Genomic DNA, 19,699 nt, shown 5'->3' on the forward strand with positions numbered 1-19,699 from the left:
CAGTAGGCGGCGCCCAGCGAAGCCTTACCGCTGTCAACCACAGTGCAAGTCCCTTCGCAGAGATGGTGGCATACACTTCATCCCCAAGGCTTCAAATTTGTAATGGACAAAATGTTCACACGTTGGACACCACCGAGCATTAGCTTGAACGCATCCTGTGCCTCGCCCGCGGCCTGGTACATAGCCTAACAAATCCTAACAAATGTTTCCTGCCTATGGAATATCGTGTTTGTGTTTAATCCTAGAATAAAATGCTTTTTTAAAGTTCAAGCTGGGGCATGTCTGTTCACAAACGTTTTTCAAGGAAGTGTCAGAGAGCACCCCAGGCAGGGTCCAGACACCTTTCTGGGGCTCTGGCTCTAAGTATTGCACTTATGTAAGTTTGACTGCTTTTTTTTTTTTTTTTTTTCCAGAGAGAGGGTCTCACTCTGTCACCCAGGCTGGAGTGCAGTTAGTGACACCATCACAGCTCACTGCAACCCCAACCTTCGGGGTCACGCAATCCTCCTGCCTCAGCTTTCCATGTAGTTGGGACTACAGATGTGCACCACTATCCCCTGCTAATTTTTAAAATTTTATACAGATGGGGTCTCGCTCTGTTGCCCAGGGGGGGTCTCAAACTCCTGGCCTCACATGATTCTCCCTTCTTGGCCTTGCCTTCCAAAGTATTGGGATTACAGGCATGAGCCACCGTGTTCAGCTGCTTTTTAAAAAGCTAGAAAAAAAACCTGAAGTATGATTGGCTGGTTTTTGTATGACATGTATTATAAATACATATATATATATTTTTGATAAAGTAATTTAGTCTTAAAACTAGAACTGGGGCTGGGCAAGGTGGCTCACACCTGTAATCCTGGCACTGTGGGAGGCCAAGGCAGGAGGATTGCTTGAGGCCAGTTCAGACCAGCCTGAGTAATAAATACATACCCCTTCTCTACAAAAATTAGAAAAAATTAGGTGGGTGTAGTGGCAGGAATCTGTAGTCATCTAGTTGGGAGGCTGAGGCAGAAGAATCACTAGAGCTGAGGAGTTTGAGGTTGCCGTGAGCTGTGATGACACCACTGCATTCTAGCCTGAGGGACAGAGTGAGACTCTGTCTCAAAAAAACAAAACCAAAAAATAACAACTAGGGCTGGGCGTGGTGGCTCATGCCTGTAATCCTAGCACTCTGGGAGGCCGAGGTGGGCAGATCGTTTGAGCTCAGGAGTTCCGGATCAGCCTGAGCAAGAGCGAGACCCCGTCTCTACTAAAAATAGAAAGAAATTATATGGACAGCTAAAATATATAGAGAAAAAATTAGCTGGGCATGGTGGCACATGCCTGTAGTCCCAGCTACTCTGGAGGCTGAGGCAGGAGGATTGCTTGAGCCCAGGAGTTTGAGGTTGCTGTGAGCTAGGCTGACGCCATGGCACTCTAACCCGGGCAACAGAGTGAGACTCGGTCTCCAGAAAAAAAAAACCAAAAACAAAAAACAAACAACTAAAACTGGATCTCTTATTAGAAATAGGAAAGTTGAGGACTGGGTGGGGTGGCTCATGCCTGTAATTCTGTAATTCCACCCCTTTGGGAGGTCAAGGAAGGAGGATTGCTTGAGGGCAGGAGTTTGAGACCAGCCTGGGCAACATGGCCAGATGGCATCCCTACAAAACATAAAACACATTAGCCGGCCCTGGTGGCACGTCTGTGGTCCCAGCTACTCAGGAGCTGAGGCAGGAGGATCACTTTAGCCCAGGAGTTCGAGTTACAGTGAGCTATGATAGCTCCCCCCTGCACTCCAGCCTGGGTGACAGAGCAAGACCCTGTCTCTGAAAAAAAAAAAAAAAAAAAAAAAAAAAGAAAGTTGGGAAAGACATTTGATGATGGTTATAATGGTTTGATGAAACTCAAGATGACGTGAAGTATCTAACCAATCTGTTGCCTAGGTCTAAATATACTCACAAAAGTGCCAGAAACTGTTACAGTCACCACAAGGCAAAGGCTAACGACAGGTATTTGTCACTTAGCTCCATCTTCTCTGAAGGTAAACCTTGCCTATTAAATGGATAGGGTCTGTTGTTTAATATTGTTATTGATATAGCTGTGAAACACATTTCCTCCTCCCCTTTGTGCCTCTAGATCAGGCTACCCTGAGATAGCAAAGCAAACTGTTTAAAACTGTGTGAATCAGCCAGGCACGGTGGCTCATGCCTGTAATCCTAGCACTCTGGGAGATCGAGGCGGGTGAATTATTTGAGCTCAGGAGTTCGAGACCAGCCTGAGCAAGAGCGAGACCCCGTCTCTACTAAAAATAGAAAGGAATTAGCTGGACAACTAAAAATATTTAGAAAAAATTAGCTGGACATGGTGGCGCATGCCTGTAGTCCCAGCTACTTGGGAGGCTGAGGCAGAAGGATGTCTTGAGCCCAGGAGTCTGAGGTTGCTGTGAGCTAGGCTGACGCCACGGCACTCTAGCCCGGGCAACAGAGTAAGTTTCTGTCTCAGGGGGAAAAAAAAACAAAAAACAACAACTGTGTGAATCAACACTTTCTGTTCAAGCAAAGGCAAAGAAATAAGTCACGGATGAGATAGATAAAAACAGAAAATATCAGGTTTATCTGTGATTTCAAATTTTTGTGTGGATGAAGACAATGTATAAATTTGAGCTTTAAAAATAAACTATGTATAGTACATGACAACCAAATACAATATACAAATCTTAATTGGATCCTAAAACCAAGTAACCAAAACAAGAGAGAGAGAGAGAGAAGAAAATAGAAGGTACATTTTGGGGGCAATTTGGGAAATTTTTCTTTTTCTTTTTTTTTTTTTTTGAGACAGAGCCTTGCTCTGTGGCCCGGGCTAGAGTGCCATGGTGTCAGCCTAGCTCACAGCAACCTCAAACTCCTGGGCTCAAGCAATCCCTCTGCCTCAGCCTCCTGAGTAGCTGGGACTATAGGCTTGCACCACCATGCCCGGCTAATTTTTTTCTATATATTTTTAGTTTTCCAGCTAATTTTTTTCTATTTTTAGGGGTCTCGCTCTTGCTCAGGCTGGTCTCGAACTCCTGAGCTCAAACGATCCACCCGCCTCAGCCTCCCAGAGTGCTAGGATTACAGGCGTGAGCCATCGCGCCCGGCCCATACGTACATATTGATGATAAAGTTTAATTTATAAATTAGATATGGTAAGAGAGTAGCAATAACTAATGATAAAATAGAACAATTATAACAATATGCTGTAATAAAAGTTTTCTGAATGTGGTCTCTTTTTCTCAAAATATCTTACTGCACTGTACCATAGGTAACTGAAACCACGGAAAGCGTCAAAAGTGTGGATAAGCAGGACTACTGTATATATTTTAGATATTTGTGTCATACTTAAGATTTAGTCTTTATTTTTATTAATTTATTTTTTTGAGACAGAGTCTAACTTGGTTGCCCAGGCTGGAGTGCAGTGGCGTGATCACAGCTCACTACAACCTCCAACTCCCAGCTCAAGAGATCCTCCTGCCTCAGCCTCAGGATTAGCTGGGACTATGGGCGCGCACTACCACACCCGCCTAATTTTTTTATATTTAGTAGAGATGGGGTCTTGCTCTGTTGCCCAGGCTGGTCTCAAACTCCTGGACTTAAGCAATCCTTCTGCTTCAGCCTCCCAAAGTGCTGGGATTACAGGAATGAACCACCACACCTGGCCAAGACTTAGTTTCTAAAAATTCTGTTGTTTTTATTAAACTATGAGCACTTTAGACTGTTACGGTCTGAGACTCGAGAAATGACCACCTAAAGACCGAATTGAGCCAAATTAGGAGTCTTAGCTGGCCAGAGGCTGCTCTCTGTGCCGCCGCCTTTGGCCAAAGGCGGCAGCACAGATTTCAGCCTTTGAAGCAGAAAGCTTTTATCGTGGGTGAAAAATCACTGGGGCAGAGCAAGCATGACTACAGGGGCAAAAAGCAGCATTACTTCACTCTCATGTCCTGGTGCAACAGGATCTGGGCAGTTTAGGCCTTGGTCATGCAGAACATGGGTGTTGCATTCCCACCCTTGGGGCACTGTCTTTAGCAAGCAGTTTTATAGAAGCGAGATAGCAGGTTAATGATTTTTCGGCATGAAACTTATACTATGACATTATAGAAATAGCTTTGACAATGTTAAAATTTCAGCCTTTAACATTATATGGCCAAAAGTTATAACAGTCAGTAGTCTTGAAGCTTTTGGCCCTTAACAAGATCAGTGGTTTCCAAATTTTTGGATTTTCCAATTATTAAAATTTCCAAAAATATTCTGGGATACTATTTTTTACCATTATCATACCAAAAAAAGGACATTTATCCATCGGATCAGGCTTTAGGGGGGAAGGACATTTCAAGACTAAAAACAGTAAGATTTCAGCATAAAAAACACCTGTCTAAAATAGAAAATCCATTTATTATTTTTATTTTTTTAAATCCAGGTTTGAGGACTGTAGGAAATCCACTTAGCATTGTGGAAAATGCAACCATATTTTGTTAGCTTTTTTCTCATCGCTAGGTCCAAATAGAGGAAAGCTGAGGCTCAAATTCAGTTTGAGGAAATCTGAGCTGCTGCCCTAAGCCAACAATATCAGGGCTGGTAATGCCCTCTTGTGGCTGCCTGGAGAATTACAGCCACTTATTTCCTCTGACTTGGAGGGACAATTGCCTCACAGTACCTCCGTCATTGACTCATGCTTGCCAGGCATTGTCCTAAGCGTTTGGGAATGTATCAGTAAATAAAAGAAATATCCTGGGGAGGGGAGGGCAAAAAAAGAAAAAAAGAGAAAAAGAAATATCCCTACCCTAGTGGAGCTTACAGTCAGGTGGAGAGACAGACAATAAATAAACGTAATAAATAAGGTAATACTACAGAAAAAATAGCAGAGTGGGAGGAGGGTGAGTATAGAGAGAGATAGTGCACACTGCAATTTAAAAGAGTGGCCCTTGGCCGGGTGCGGTGGCTCATGCCTGTAATCCTAGCACTCTGGGAGACCAAGGCGGGAAGGATCTCTCAAGGTCAGGAGTTCGAGACCAGCCTGAGCAAGAGTGAAACCCCATCTCTACTAAAAATAGAAAGAAATGATTTGGACAGCTAAAAATATATAGAGAAAAAAATTAGCCGGGCATGGTGGCACATGCCTGTAGTCCCAGCTACTTGGGAGGCTGAGGCAGAAGGATTGTTTAAGCCCAGGAGTTTGAGGTTGCTGTGAGCTAGGCTGACGCCACGGCACTCTAGCAGGGGCAACAGAGTGAGACTCTGTCTCAAAAAAAAAAAAAAAAGAGTGGCCCTTGGCTGGGTATGGTGGCTCACACCTGTAATCCCAGCACTTTGGGAGGTGGAGGCAGAAGGATCACTTGAGGCCAGGAGTTTAAGACCAGCCTGGGCAACATACGGAGACTCCCGTCTCTACAAAAAATAATAAAATATTAGCAGGGCATGGTGGCACATGCCTGTAGTCCCAGCACCTCGGGGGGCTGAGGCAGGAGGATCTCAAGCTGGAGAGGTCAAGGTTGCAATGAGTCAGCTATGTTGGCGTCACTGTACTCCACTGCACGATGTTAGCGCTCATTGAGAAAGTGAAGTTTGTGTAGAGAGTTGAAGGGAGATGAGGGAGTTAGCCATGTCCATAGATATGTGGAGTGAGGCTCTAGGCTGAGTAAACAGCCAGTACAAAAGCTCTAAGGCAACAGCTTATTTGTCAATTTCAAGAGCCAGCAAGGGAGGCCAGTGTGAAGGAGAGAGAAAAGCAGAAGAGTTCAGAGGGGTAATGGGAGACCAGACCGCCTAGGGCTGTGTAGGCCATAGTAAGGGCTTCAGCTTTACTCAATGAAATGGGGAGCCCTGCAAGGTTTTGAGCAGAGTGACAGAATCTGAAGTTTAAAAGGACCACACTGGCAACTGTATTGAAAACAAAGGGGGAGGAAAGAGTAACATGGGGGAGAGATGATGGTGGCCTCAGCCCAGGGTTCTAGCGATGTGGGTAGTGACAGAAGGTTGGATTCTGGATGTATTTGGAAGGCAGAGTCAGCAGACAGAATAGCCATGGATGTTAAAGGAGACATCAAGGAGCACTCCACTATTTTGTTGTGAGTTACAGGAAGGATGAGTTGCTATCAGGTGAATTGGGGAAGGTGGCACAGGATTAGGAGTTCAGTTTTAGACACAGTGAGGTGGAAATGTTTAGCTGGAAATAGAAATGTAGGAGTCATTGGCATATAAATGGTATTTGAAGCTCTGAGAGAAGATGAGTTCACCAGGGTGTAAAAGTAGATGGAGAAGAGGGTCAAAGTCAGAATCCTGCTTCACTCCAACTTGAAAGAGGTTGGACTGAAGAGGAGAAATCAGCAAAAGAGAATGAGAAGAAGCAACCAGAGAGGCAGGAGAAAAACCAGGTGGGCATGGTGTTCTGGAGGAGAGAGTACAGGGGCCATCAGGGAACTAAGGTGAGGCTCTTGAACCTTCCAGGGTATTAGTGATCCTTCCCTCTGGACCTGTTATTTTGTTTTGTTTTGTTTTTATTTTTTTTGAGAAGGGGTCTCGCTGTGTTGCCCAGGGTGACCTCGAACTCCTGGGCTCAAGCGATCCTCAGCCTCAGCCTCTGGAGTAGCTGGGACTACAGGCGTGTACCACCATGCCTAGCTTGGACTTGCTTTTTAATTTGGTGAGCACAGGCACCCTAATCTATCACATAGTTCTCATTGATCTCCCTTTCCCCTCCACACACACACAGAACAGATAGCTATCAAGACTGTTTATTGAGCCAGCAGCTCTCCTTTCCCCACTGGAAAGCCTAACCCCCAGCCTCCCACCTAGGGCCAAGTGGAGTCCCCTGATCCAACCCTAAGCTCCTTCCTTCTGCCAGGCTTCCCTGCCACACAGCCTTGGCCGTCTCGGTTTGCCTCAGGGGCTGTTACTCCTTTGATTTCGCATCCTCCTGGTAGTGTGTGACGCAGGCCATCTCATCCCCACTATGAGGGCCGAAGGGAAAGTTCACATGGCTGCAGCTTCTGCTACAGAGGTACAGTGCTGGGGGCAGGAACAGCGAGCATGAGCCAGGAGCTGGCTGTGTCTGTGCCCCAGCTCCCCTCCTTCCTCACTCACTTTTGCTAACGTTGACTTTGTTGGCCGCCAAGATGTCTGCTTGAATGCTGTCTATTTTCATGTACAAGTCCTCAGGGTTGCTCTAAAGACAGGAGCAAGGGGGACCGGGCTGGGGTGTCAGGGCAGTCTGGCCTTGGAGTTGGGTGTGGACAGAGGGATGTTGGGGGTTTGGGAGTGGGAGGGTGGGTAGGGGGTAGGCTCCCAGCCAACTGAAAGGAGAGAAAGGGAAGAGCAAGATAGTGGAGGGGCCCAGGCCAGGGCAGTCCCTCGTGTAGCTCGTGGCCAGGCCCATTTTGTGCGTGTGGTGTGCACCAGGGCAGGGACCCTGATGTGGAGGGCCACCATACTGCCTGAGCCAACAGCTGCTTTTGTGGCGGGCTGGGGAAGCAGCACTTACAAGGAAGAGCTGGTAGAGTTCCTCCCCCATGGACCTGCGCACGTGCTTCTCCACCAAGGGGAACATCTGCACGAAGTACTGCGGGGGGCGGGAGGGGCTGCGTGACTGTGCCTGCCACCCCCCGCCCTGCCGCCCGCCCGGCCGCGGCTAGCGCACCTCCAGCGTGAGGCTGGCCAGCCGCTGGCTGTTGCTGTGGTCCGTGTTGCCCATGGCGGTCATCAGGCTGTGCACCACGCTCAGGTGCAGCAGCTCCTCAGCGACGCTGAAGTCTCTGCGCGCCAGGACCCTGGACCGGGGGTTCAGTCCATGGCGACGTCTGGGGACTCTCCCGCTCCCGGGGCCCACGGGCAGTGCCAAGCCGAGCTGCTGCAGCCACCCACTACCCGCTGCCCGCTTACCCGATGGTCTTGGCAGCCGAGGCCTGCTGCAAGAACGCGGGCAGGTGGGCGGTGAGCTGGAGAACCGAGGGGTCTGGGGGCGGAGAGCGGCAGTAAGACTGGAGCCACCCCCTCCCTCTGCCCAGGCAGCCCCATCAGAGCAGGTCCCTACCACTGAGGATCTTGGACTGCAGTTTGGAGGTCTCCTTGAGGGACGGTATCAGCAGAGCCACCAGGCCCTTGAGCAGCGCCAGGCGCACTTCGTCGTAGTTGACCAGGTCCTTGATCAGCTCGATGGCTGGGGGAAGGGCAGAGACGCTGGAGAGGCCTGAGGCCCCTCCCCCTCCAGGGAAGCCAAGAGCCCCTTGAACCAAGTCACTTTCCTTCACCCTGTCCTCTTTGCTGACCCGTCCTAGCATCTTTTCTGCCCAGCACTGTGCAGGCGTAGGGGGAGCTGGGAAGGCGACACTTCGGCTGAAGAGGAGGAGGGGGCGGAAGAGGGAGGAAAAGGAAGAGCTGGATGGTGATCCCACCCATCCAGATGGCCCAGAGATATCAGAGATGGAGGCTGATACTTCCCCTCGAAGGAATCCAGGTTTCATGGCAGAGGGAAGGACTGGGTCTTTCTTTTTTTAGTTTTATTTATTTATTTATTTTTTGAGACAGAGCCTCACTCTGTTGCCCGGACTGGAGTGCCATGACATCATCATACCTCACAGCAACCTCAAACTCCTGGGGTCAGGCAATCCTCCTGCCTCAGCCTCCCAAGTAGCTGGGACTACAGGCCCACGCCATCACACCCGGCTCATTTTTTCTATTTTTAGTAGAGATGGGGGTCTCAGTCCTGCTCAGGCTGGTCTCAAACTCCTGACCTCAAGCGATCCTCCTGCCTCAGCCTCCCAGAGTGCTAGAGGACTGGGTCTTTAAAGGGAGACAGGCGAGGTGTGGTGGCTCACGCCTGTAATCCTAGCACTCTGGGAGGCCGAGGCGGGAGGATCCCTCCAGGTCAGGAGTTCGAAAACAGCCTGAGCAAGAGCGAGACCCTGCCTCCATTAAAAAAAAATAGAAAGAAATTAGCTGGACAACTAAAAATATAAAATTAAAAAAATAATAAATAAAGGGAGACAGGGCCCAGCGAGATGGCTGACTCCTGTAATTCCAGGGCTTTGGGAGGCCCAGGCTGGCAGATCGCCAGGAGTTTGAGGCTGCAGTGAGCTATGATGTTGCCACTGCACTGTGGCCCCGGCAACAGACTCTGTCTCTAAATAGATAAATAAATAAAATAACAGGAGACAGGATGGAGAAAGATGAGGCATGAGAGGGAGACAGAGCAAGTGGGTGGGGATGTGTGGCAGGAAGTGTGAAGTGAAGAAGCCATGTAGGCAGCAGCTGAGAGAAGCTCTTTCTCACTAAGCGTATGGAGCCCTTCTTGGACGAGGCCCTGTGCTATGTCTCCGAGGCTCACCATAACCAAATGAGGTTACCTTCTCCATTTTACACTTGCGGAAATGAGGCACAGAGGGGTGAAGCCCTTTGCTTAAGGTACACAGCAAGGAAGTAGAGGAAACAAAGGAGGGAAACATTTGGTTAGGAAGAAGGAGGGGACTCGAATTTATTGAGGGAATTTCCTACAGGGCTTTTCTGTAGATAGTCTCTAGGCATTCATTGATTCCAGCATTCACTCAGCCTTTCTGGGCATTTGAACACTTATCGTGCAAAGTGCTGTACTGGGTGTTGGGGAATTCATTTGTTCAACCAACTTTCCCTGAGCAGGACTAATAGGCAGTGACTCTCTCTCCCTCTATATATATTTTTTTCCTCCTCTTCCTCCCAAGCAGCAACAATATTGAGACCACCCTTACAAATTAATAAAAAGGGGTGTAAGACAAGAACTGTGGTAAGGGCCTAGCTAAAAATAATGATAATAATTAGCCACTGTCCCCCTATTTCCTTCTCTATAATTGCCACTCTGAAGCCACATAGCTGGTGGCCAAAAAGATTTTTAGCTTTCTCCATAGATATAATATCACCTTTTTGAAACTTGGGTAGTTTCTGAGATATCTTCCAGGTCTGGCATTCTGCCAGACCCACCCAGACCAGTGGCCCATACTGAGGAACTGACTCAACTGGTCTTGTGACCGCCCACCCAAGAACCTGGTCAACAAAGAAGACAATTTGTATAATCTTATGGTTCCACCCCAAACCCACCCAACTAGCAGATTCAATTGCCTGCGCTAAACTGTCTTTAAAAACCCTGTCTCCCAAATTCTTGGGGAGGCAGATGTGAGAAATTTCTCCTGTCTCCCCACTTAGCGGTATGCCGAATAAACTCTTTCTCTGCCGTAAACCCTGCTGACTCAGCATATTGGCTTCCTCTTGGGCAGTGGGCAAATGACCCGGTTGGGCAGCAACAGTATTGTGACAAGTGCTATGAAAGAAGTCAAAAGAGGGTCTGTGGGAGCACCTGGGAAGATGGGGGAGGGCTATATATTTTTGTAAAGAAGAGAAAGGAACCATATGGAGGCAGAGCTAGAAGGGACAGGAGGAGATAGTAAGGCAATGGTATACTAGGGTAAATGCTACTCTGCACCCATGTGCTTGCTACATGGAAGACAGGACATGTGCTCTCCCCAGCTCAGGAATCAAGTGCATACCCTTCTCCATTTACTCCCAGGGCAGACAGGATTAGGGAAATTCTTATTCCTCTGCTTAGCTCATTTGCATCCCAGAGTGCAATGCAGACACCCTAGAACTATTACCAGGATTATCTGTTTGAATAATGACAATTAACATTTTATTTCCTTGTCTGGAGATTTTTACCCAGTAAGGTCATGTTTGGGACAATTCTCTACGGTGGAAGAAAAGCTTTTGTTGGCACGTCCAAAGGCACCACAAGGGTTGGGGGACCAGCCAATATGTGTGAAGCCAGGCACAACAGCCATAAGCATACTCTGGTTTCTCTTCAAAACGCACAAATCTTTTGCCTTTTACTAGAGATTTCCATGGAGAGGGACAGATATGAGTTTTCAACCAAATTTTTTGAGGTCTTGCTTAGGCAAGGCTAAATATATGTCTTATAAAAAGCAGGCTTTTGGCTGACTGGTTAGCATATAAATATGGTCAGTTAGGCATTTTTTTCTTCCCTTGTTTTTGAGATGGAGTCTTGCTCTGTTTCCCAGGCTGAGAGTGCTGTAATGTTAGTTTAGCTCACGGTATTCTCCACTCTTGGCCTCAAGTGATCCTTCTACCTTTATCCTTTGAGTAGCTGGGACTATTAGCATCAGCATGCCTGGCTGGCTTATTTTTCCTCTTTTTAGTAGAGAATGGGGTCTTGCTCTTGTTCAGGTTGGCCTCGAATTCCTGTCTTCAAGCGATCTTCCTGCCTTGGCCTCCCAAAGTGCTGGAATTACAGGCGTGAGCCACTGTGCTCAGCCTCAGTTGTCTCTTTAATGGTATCACTGCCTCATTCTCTTTTTCTTCTCTTTGTGTCTGTTGGACATTCTTACTCTATCCTCTAATCTCTATTTTCAATCATGTTGGCAGCTTATGGTAAATTCTGAATAGTTTCTTCTGTCTTTTCTTCCACATTACTAATTTTCTGTTCACCTGTGTCTACTCTGATGTTAAAACTGCCCATTAGCCTGGGCAACAGAGCAAGAGAGCAAGACCTTGTCTCTAAACAAAACAACAACAACAACAAAAGAATAACAACAACATATACACACACCCAAAAACCCCCTGCCCACTAGGTGATTACTTTTAGCTACTGCATTTTTAAGTTTGAGAAATTCTATTTGGTTGTTTCTCAAATCTATTATGCCATTTTTTATAGCTTTCTGTTCCCTAAAGATATTTAGAAGATTGTCTTTTGTTTTAAACTTAGTTTTTAATAGTCTGTATCTAATAATTTGGCTGAAGTTTTTGTGAGTCTGTTTCTAGTCTACTAGTTCCAGTTTATAGTGACTTCCTTGTGTGCATGGCTATCTTCTACTTTGGGTTGGTCTTGTATTTGAAAAATTAATTGTAGGAAAAACTTGAGAGCTAGGATGAAGTTACTTTCTTCCAGAGATAATTTTTATTTGTTTCTATCAGGCACTTGGGGCACTAACAATTCCTATACCTTTGTCCACATTCAAGACTTGAGGTTTCCTGGACCACCCAGGTGGTTGTGTAATCCATAGGGCTGGTTTATTTCTGGCTCACCCTCACTTTAAGGGCACTGTCTTCTGGGATCTCATCTTAAAGTATTTATGCTAGAGTTTCAGACATCACACCTAGGGTAGGCTCTGGGTGCCTTCTCTCTCCTTTGCCTTTTTTTTGGAGACAGGGTCTCACTCTGTCATCCAGGCTAGAGTGCAGTGGTGTCATCATAGCTCACTGCAACCACAGCTCCTGGACTCAAGCGATCCTCCTGCCTTAGCCTTCCAAGTAGCTGGGACTACAGCTGTGTGCCACTATGCCTGGCTAATTTTTTCTATTGTTAGTAGAGATGGGGTCTTGTTCTTGCTCAGGCTGGTCTCGAACTCCTGAGCTCAAGCAATCCTCCTGCTTCAGCCTTCCAGAGTGCTAGGATTACAGGCGTGAGCCACTGCGCCCAGCCTCTCCTTTGCCTTTTGATGCCTCTTAGTTTCTTTAAGTGTTAGGCTTTTCTTTCTGGGTTCTCATCATTCCCTATCTTTGGGTCTGGTAATTCCTCACTGTACTGCTCTCCAATGCTAATAAGGAGATTACAATTTTTTTTCTTCTAGATATTTTACTAGTTCCAGGAGGAAGACTGGTCCAAATTGCCGAGCCTACCATTGACAGGAAGTCTTCCTCACCTGGCTGTTACTATTCATTCTTCTAGACTCAGTTCAGAAATCAACTTTCAGGAAGCTCTCTGGCCCCTTTTCCCCCTGCCTCCACTCTCTACTCAGGAGTAGATGTTCTGTGTCTCTGACCCCACAGCGCTGTTCTCTTGCCGTAGAACACTGGTCTCATCCAGTAACGGTCTGTCTCTGTACTAGTATATGAACCCCAGTGAACATATCTGACATCTCTGCTGACCCCGAGCCTCAAACCATTCCAGGCACACGATGCATGCTCCATAAACGTTGTTGAAAAGCACTGACTGGATCCTGCATCCCTGTTAAAAGCCACTTTGGTATGGCAGCCTAGGAACATGCTTGGAAACTGCCAGGCTGGTGGTCGATGACTCCAGGGGAGGCTCTGTTCTGCTCTGGCCACTGTGTTCCTCATCCACACTGAGCTACAGAATCCTTCCCAGTTCCGACTCTTCCACAGGCTGGAAAGCCAGGACTGCTGCAGCCCTGGCCCCATCCCCCACGGCCAGCTTTGAGAGAGCTCTTTGAAGTCAGGACCTCATACTTCTTGGCCAGCCCAGAACTGAGCAACACTCTGTGCACACTCACTTCATCTGAGCCAGGCATGATGGAAAGTGAAGGGTGGGGCCCTTCCTCACAGTAGGAGACACAGGGTGCCTGGTGAGGTGGCCAGTGAAGGGGACTGCCTGGATCCTCAGAGCACACACAACGGGTCTCCACAAGAGACTGCGTTCAGCTCTTGGAAAATTTACTTGCTTAAGTCCAGACAAACATAGGCTGCCTAAGAGTGAACATGTGCTGGTGATTTATAATCTTGTCAGAAAACTGCCACTGACAATTACCCACAGAGCAGTGGTCTGGAAGGCAGAGGCTGGGGAGAGAGTCAGCAGCCCATCCTGTGTTTGGCACACTGCACCGTCAACTCTCCTCTCGTTGCTGAATATCATGCGTTGCAAATACTGTCACAGGGTGGGGGAGCTGACTTCACGCCAGACCTCAGAGTGCCCTTTAGCAGGAAAAAGAGAACCAGTTTGGACTGGTGAGTCAATCTAAGGAAAGGCACAGAAAGGCTACCAACAGATAACCAGCCTACCTCCCCCAAATGGCCCTTGTGCCAGATCCTGGGAACCTGCCACCCACCCCTAGGCTCCAGAGCCATGGGGCACACCAGGGGGCCTGGACCTGAAGCCCTGCACAAAGCCAGTTTTGTCTTATCCTGATTTTCCCAGTTATAGAATCAAAGATTTACCCCTAGGTGAAGATCTTGAAGGATGCCCTGCGTTAGCCCTTCCAGTGCTTGTTAGCACTCTGGGGACAGACTCTGCAGTAGACCCTTTCTTCTGTGGACCTTCCTGATTCAGAAACAGCTGCTTCATTCAGAAACACTCCCTATGACCAGCCAGCCATTCCTTCTGGGCTGCCCCTTTTGTCCACATCTTCCAGAGTAGCCCTTGCAATCCCAGCTGCCCACCACTAGCAGCCTCTGGTTGCCCAGGTGTAGTTCTAATTTGGAATCACAGATCCAGTAACATTGTGGAGGGAAAGAGGCCAGCCCTGGGAAGGTGCAGAGCACCCCAATCCCCTCTGGCTTCCCCAAAATACTCTCATCTGGACAAAGTTGCAGCCTCAGATACTTCTGGCTGCCTGCACTGGCTGATGCGTGAAATCCCCAAGTTTTTCTCACTTGCTCTGCTATTGTTTGGTTACGAAAACCTTTCTTCCTTCTACTTGAATTAGTACAGCTCGTTTTTTGGATCCAAGTGGTTTGGCTCCTCCTTGTATCTGATGACACTTGGCTTTGTCTGCTGTAGCATGTTCCTCATTAGTAGCTGGGCTCTTCCCAGGCACAAGCTGGCAGCACCTTTGTGCCAGGACATCCTGGGCCTAAGAGAGCTTGTCCTACAGCAAGACATGACTTGGTGGACATTCAGGGTAGAAATGAATCGGTAAAGATATTTTTATGAAATTTCCCTGACCACAAATCACATTTTCTGCCTGCATAGGACCAAGTAAACCACGAGAAGAGTATCCAGTTCTGCCTATTCACTTTACACTAAATGATTGATCTTTCATTAATTATGTATCTGCAACACTTGCAACTCCTTGGAAAAATGAAGATTTATTCACTGAATCATTTTTGATTGGGTTTTAAAATTCACAGCTGTCACTGTTTACACCCAAAGCAAAAGTGCTAGTCCCTGACCAAATGTCTCCACAAGAACCCAGCCAGTTACAACTCTTCAGATGTGCTAGTGAGCACAGCAGAGTCATTCAGAAAGCAAGGGGCAACAAGAGACTACCGTTTTCGGCAGCTTTGCCTAAAGCTTATGGTGCTGTTAACACCCAACTGTCTTAAATTTAAGCAGTTGTTGATTTATTCATTGATTCATTCATTTATCTAACAAAAGACTTATTGGGCATCTTCTCTGTGCTGGGGCTCTGAAGAGGACTAAGATAAATCGCTGACCTTAAGGACATCACAATCTAATGGGGGGACACCCATTAGGAAACTGGCATTTTTGATACAGTGTTACAAGGGCCATGGGAGCACAAAGGAAGCCAGGCTGGGTGACGACGGAGTTGAGGGAGTGGGGGATGGAGAATCAGGAGAAGGCTTCCTTGGAGAAGGTGACACTTGAGTTGGCAAAGCTATGGGGAAAAGGGAGGGGCTGAAATACAGAACGTGGCAAGTGCCGTGTTGGATAGTGCCACGTCGCATTTGTGGCCTGGCAAGCAAGGGAGGTCTGACTGGGACATAGAGTGTTGGGTCATGGGTCAGAGCTAAGCCTGTAGAAGTGGCCCAGCCCCAGCTTCTGAAGGGCTTTGCATGAACCAACAACCCTGTATAGCAGGCATTTTTTCATCTTTCATTGCAGAGAAAACTAACACGCAAAAGGTTGAGTAGCTTGGCCACGACCAAACAGAACATAAGAATGACTGTCTGATTCCAAAGCCCATATTCTTCAGCTCTGCTGCCTCCACTCCGCTGGTGGACTAGGAAAACAGACTGTGTGTGGGCGGTGCACTGGAGCAATGGAGGCCGGTTTAGAGGGCAGTGCCGGTGAGAAATACGAAGACCCAAAGTACAGCAGTGGAGAATGAATGGAGAAAACGGAACAGATTTGAATATTGACTAGTTAGAATTAACTGGTTCTGTTAGAGGTTGGTTGAAGGTGGGAAGCTGGAAGAGATGACGATTACCCACATGTCCAGCCTGGGTGGGTGGGTACTTTTCATTGAGATTGGGACCTTGGAGAAGGAAAGCTTTGGAGCTGGAATATCAGGAGTCCATTGGTGACATCCAATGGGAGATGTTCAGGAGGCAAATGGAAACATGAGTCTGGAGCTCAGGAGAGTGGTCTGAGCTGTAGAGAGGTCACTCAATCACTCTGTCCTCCACCCACAACATGGGGTTAATAATAGTGCCCACCTTAGCAGCTTGTTGTGAGGATTAAATGAGTTAAGAGCAAGAGCAGTACCCGGCATAAATACGTTATAAAGGTTAGCTGCTATTGTTTCTATCGTTATAGGTGGTAATTAAAGCTGTGAGAGTGGATGAGGTAGCACAGACAGCAAAGAAGTAGAAGAGGACCTGGGATTGAATGCTGTTGAAAACTCAACACCGAAAGGACTGGCGGAGGAATAGGAATGTACAGTAGGAAGGATGAGAGTATTCAAGGAGGGTGTGATCAGGAGGGCTTGAACATTTGAGAGTTCAGGCCTGATGAAGTTGGGGAGCAGCTCTGCGGAGCCCATGCTCATTCATTTGACAAATAGTGATCGAGCATGTGCTACCTACAGTGCTGGATACCTGCCGATGAAACCGCAGTAAACAAAACAGATGAAAAGTGCTTGCCACTCGCCCTCCAGGGAAACTTCAGTGGTGCAAGAGGAAAGATTCATTCCTCCAGTCCAAAGAGGAACTAGAGAATCTACAGCCTGTCTGCACCATAAAAAACCTTGATAATCACCTGTCTCAGCACTTCATTGAATAGATGAAGAAACTGAGAACGAATGACTTGCCCAGAGAATCACAGTGAACAGGAGACAGAGCTGTAGCAGCAGGCTTAGTATTCCTTTGGCAAAGGGAGCCTTAGAAATAGCATCACACCTGTTAACTGTGCCTATTCCATATTCCACGGAGCCATTTCCAAGGCGCTCACAGCATTGATGAGGTTTGTTTTCTATGTGTTTGCTTCTAGGGCCTTGTCCTGATTCTTTCTCTGCACTCCAGACAAGACTGCCACCTACTGGCCACATGTGAGAAGTGCGCTTCCACGCGGCGGTTTTCTTCCTTTCCAGCAGGGCACCAGTGTGCATGTTTGGTGTGCTGCACCGTCGTGAGGAAGAGATCAGTGTCACACATCTTCCTGACCAATTGCGTTCTGTTTCTGATTCCTGTACATCCCGGTATTTCTTTTACCACATCGTGTTCAAAACCCAATGTTGAAATATTAACACTAAAATATATTTTATGCACTATTTTTTTTTTAAAGCCAGGCAACAAAGTAATTAATGTTATATGCTACGGTGGTATATGTATTTCTGGATCAAGAATTATTATGATTTTGCCTTTGCTAAGAAAGAAAAGAAATACTATGGTGTGTCTTCCACTGGTATGTGCTCTCCCAGGCAAGTTTCACCCAGTCCGACCAGCCGTGTGCTGGTGCTCTGAACAATTCCTGAGACCTGAGTCAACCACCACTGTCCCCAAAGGGGAGGCAGTATCAGGCAAGGGCAGGACACAGATGTTTTGAGGGCCAGGCAAATTAGAAATAAGTTTTTCCCCAGGACTTTCTACTTAATCCCCTTGGAAGACTGTATTGTAAAGTTTTATAAATGCTGAATAAAATGTCACAGTTGAAGTGCTCATATAATTTTGGGGAAGTAATGCATCTTTTAAAAATAGCCAACAGATGTGTATGTGAAAGTCTCCTTTAGTGTCAGAGTCTTGTGACAGTTGTTCAATGAAGTAATACAGGACAGGTGGCCTCTTATACAGCAGAGAAGGGTGGAGCTAGGTCAGCTGAGAAGAGCAAAGCAAAGGCACAAAGTTCTGTGAGGCAAAAGTCGTAGCTTTAAAAATGAGAGCTTGGAGTTTTGCTTAACCCTGTGAAGGGCATGAAGCTAAGAAAACAATTTTAAAAGTATGGTTCACCATAATATTAGTAATGTTTTCTGTCCTCAGGTGTTTTTTGTCAACATTGTGAATGTATACTAATGCCACTGAATTGTTCATTTTAAAATGGTTAATTTTATATTATGTGAATCTCTATTTTAAAAGTACTTTTATGGGCCTGGCACTGTGGTGCATGTCTGTAGTCCCAGCTACTCCGGAGGCTGAGGCAGGAGGATCATTTGAGCCCAGAAGTTTGAGGCTGCAGTGAGCTAGGATCGCACTACTGCACTCCAGCCTGGGCAACAAAGCGAACCCTAGTCTCTAAAAAAACAACAAAAACATACTTTTATGAAAAAGAAAGAAGTAAACCAAATCTATGATTAATTTCTAAGTAAATCATATTTCTTAGAATTAGCAACCTAAGTAACTTTATAGAACCAAGAACCTAAGAAAATTAACATGAGGTTCTTACTTACTGCCAGTCTCTCTAGGTCTTGGGAGGGTGGGGAAACAGGTGTCACACATAGACTTGTCCATGTCTGTCCTATTTGGTCACTTAGGGTTACTGTTTCCCTGCACTAACAACTCTAAAGGATTCTACTATGTTAGTCGAGTAATTTGTTCAGCCATTAACATTGACGTTGTACTTTGGGGCTGATAAGCCATACTTTCAACTTTGCTCTATGAAACATGATCATTTTATTAGCAAGTCAAGTTAATTCCAGGTTTTAGGTCAATTAGACAAAATTTTATCCTCCAAATGACCATTTTCCAAATTCATAAACAGTTCCATTTTACCATAAAGTTGTTTCTTACACATATTTGTTAACTTTTCAACAATTTTTATTAGATGGTATGGTGGTTTTCAAATGCATCCACAAAGTTTTGATATGCTTCCTTTCAAGAAGTGGAGCCTAATTCCCCTCATGTGGACTGGACTTAATGACTGGCTTCTAATTAATAGGATAAAGCAGAGTGACAATGTGCAACTTCTTTTTTTTTTTTTTTTTTGAGACAGTCTCATTCTGTTGCCCAGGCTACAGTGCCATGGTGTCAGCCCGTATCACAGCAACCTCAAACTCCTGGGCTCAAGCGATCCTTCTGCCTCAGCCTTCCAAGTAGCTGGGACTACAGGCATGCGCCACCATGCCCGGCTAATTTTTTCTATATATTTTTAGCTGTCCAGATCATTTCTTTCTGTTTTTCAGTAGAGACAGGGGTCTCGCTCTTGCTCAGGCTGGTCTCGAACTCCTGACCTCGAGTGATCCTCCCACCTCGGCCTCCCAGAGTGCTAGGATTACAGGCGTGAGCCACCTCGCCTGGCCACTGTGCGACTTCTGACATTAGATTATAAAAGATACTGGGGCTTCCTCCTTGTTCTCTCTTTGTGGATCACTCGCTCTGGGAGAAGCTAACTGCCATGTTGTGCAGTCACTCAAAAAGCCCTATAGAGAGGTTCTCGTGGTGAAGAACTGAGGTTTCCTGCCAATAGCCAGCACTAACTTGCCAGGTATGTCAGTGAGCCACAGTGGAAATGGCTCCTCCAGCCCCAGTCAAGCCTTCAGGTGACTGCACTCCCAGCTGACATCTTGATTGCAACCTCAGGAGAGACCCTGAGCTAGAACCACTCAGTTAAGCTGTTCCCAGATCCCTGACCCACAAAAACTGTGTGAGATGATAAATGTTTACTGTTTTTAACTACTAAGTTTTGGGGTAATCTGTTATACAGCAAGGGAACTGATATAGATGGCCTGATTTTAACAGCTTTTGTAGATTTATGCAAAGTTTGAATATACTGGCTTCCATTTTGTCTTCATAGCACTTTAAGGAATCTTCATTTGTCTCTGCACAAGCTCTCTCTAGTGCAGTGGCAGGGAACAGAGGTAGGC

At 46.6% G+C, this 19,699-nt stretch overlaps 1 protein-coding gene and 1 non-coding gene across 5 annotated transcripts in view; one reads left to right on the top strand and one right to left on the bottom strand.

The window, feature by feature from the left end:
• Nucleotides 1-6,749: 6,749 nt before the first annotated feature.
• The window catches only part of ARMH1 (armadillo like helical domain containing 1), a 47,806-nt gene continuing 34,856 nt past the window's right edge, over nt 6,750-19,699 (bottom strand). For 3 of the 4 annotated variants that reach the window (XM_045545596.1, XM_045545595.1, XM_045545599.1), the window contains 6 exons: nt 8,041-8,166; nt 7,890-7,962; nt 7,648-7,777; nt 7,492-7,569; nt 7,095-7,176; nt 6,750-7,019 (listed from right to left, as the gene is read on the bottom strand). In XM_045545596.1, coding sequence (XP_045401552.1) covers nt 6,904-7,019; nt 7,095-7,176; nt 7,492-7,569; nt 7,648-7,777; nt 7,890-7,962; nt 8,041-8,166 — 605 coding nt within the window. In that variant the 3' untranslated portion in view covers nt 6,750-6,903. The remainder of the gene's footprint in view (nt 7,020-7,094; nt 7,177-7,491; nt 7,570-7,647; nt 7,778-7,889; nt 7,963-8,040; nt 8,167-19,699) is intronic. The other variant, XM_045545598.1, reaches the window with a different exon arrangement.
• On the top strand, nt 10,815-10,931 carry LOC123636116. The gene has a single exon (XR_006734330.1). It is a non-coding gene; the product is annotated as a U5 spliceosomal RNA (small nuclear RNA).

The sequence above is a fragment of the Lemur catta genome, chromosome 3 (genome assembly GCF_020740605.2).
Source record: "Lemur catta isolate mLemCat1 chromosome 3, mLemCat1.pri, whole genome shotgun sequence".
NCBI lineage: Eukaryota > Metazoa > Chordata > Mammalia > Primates > Lemuridae > Lemur > Lemur catta.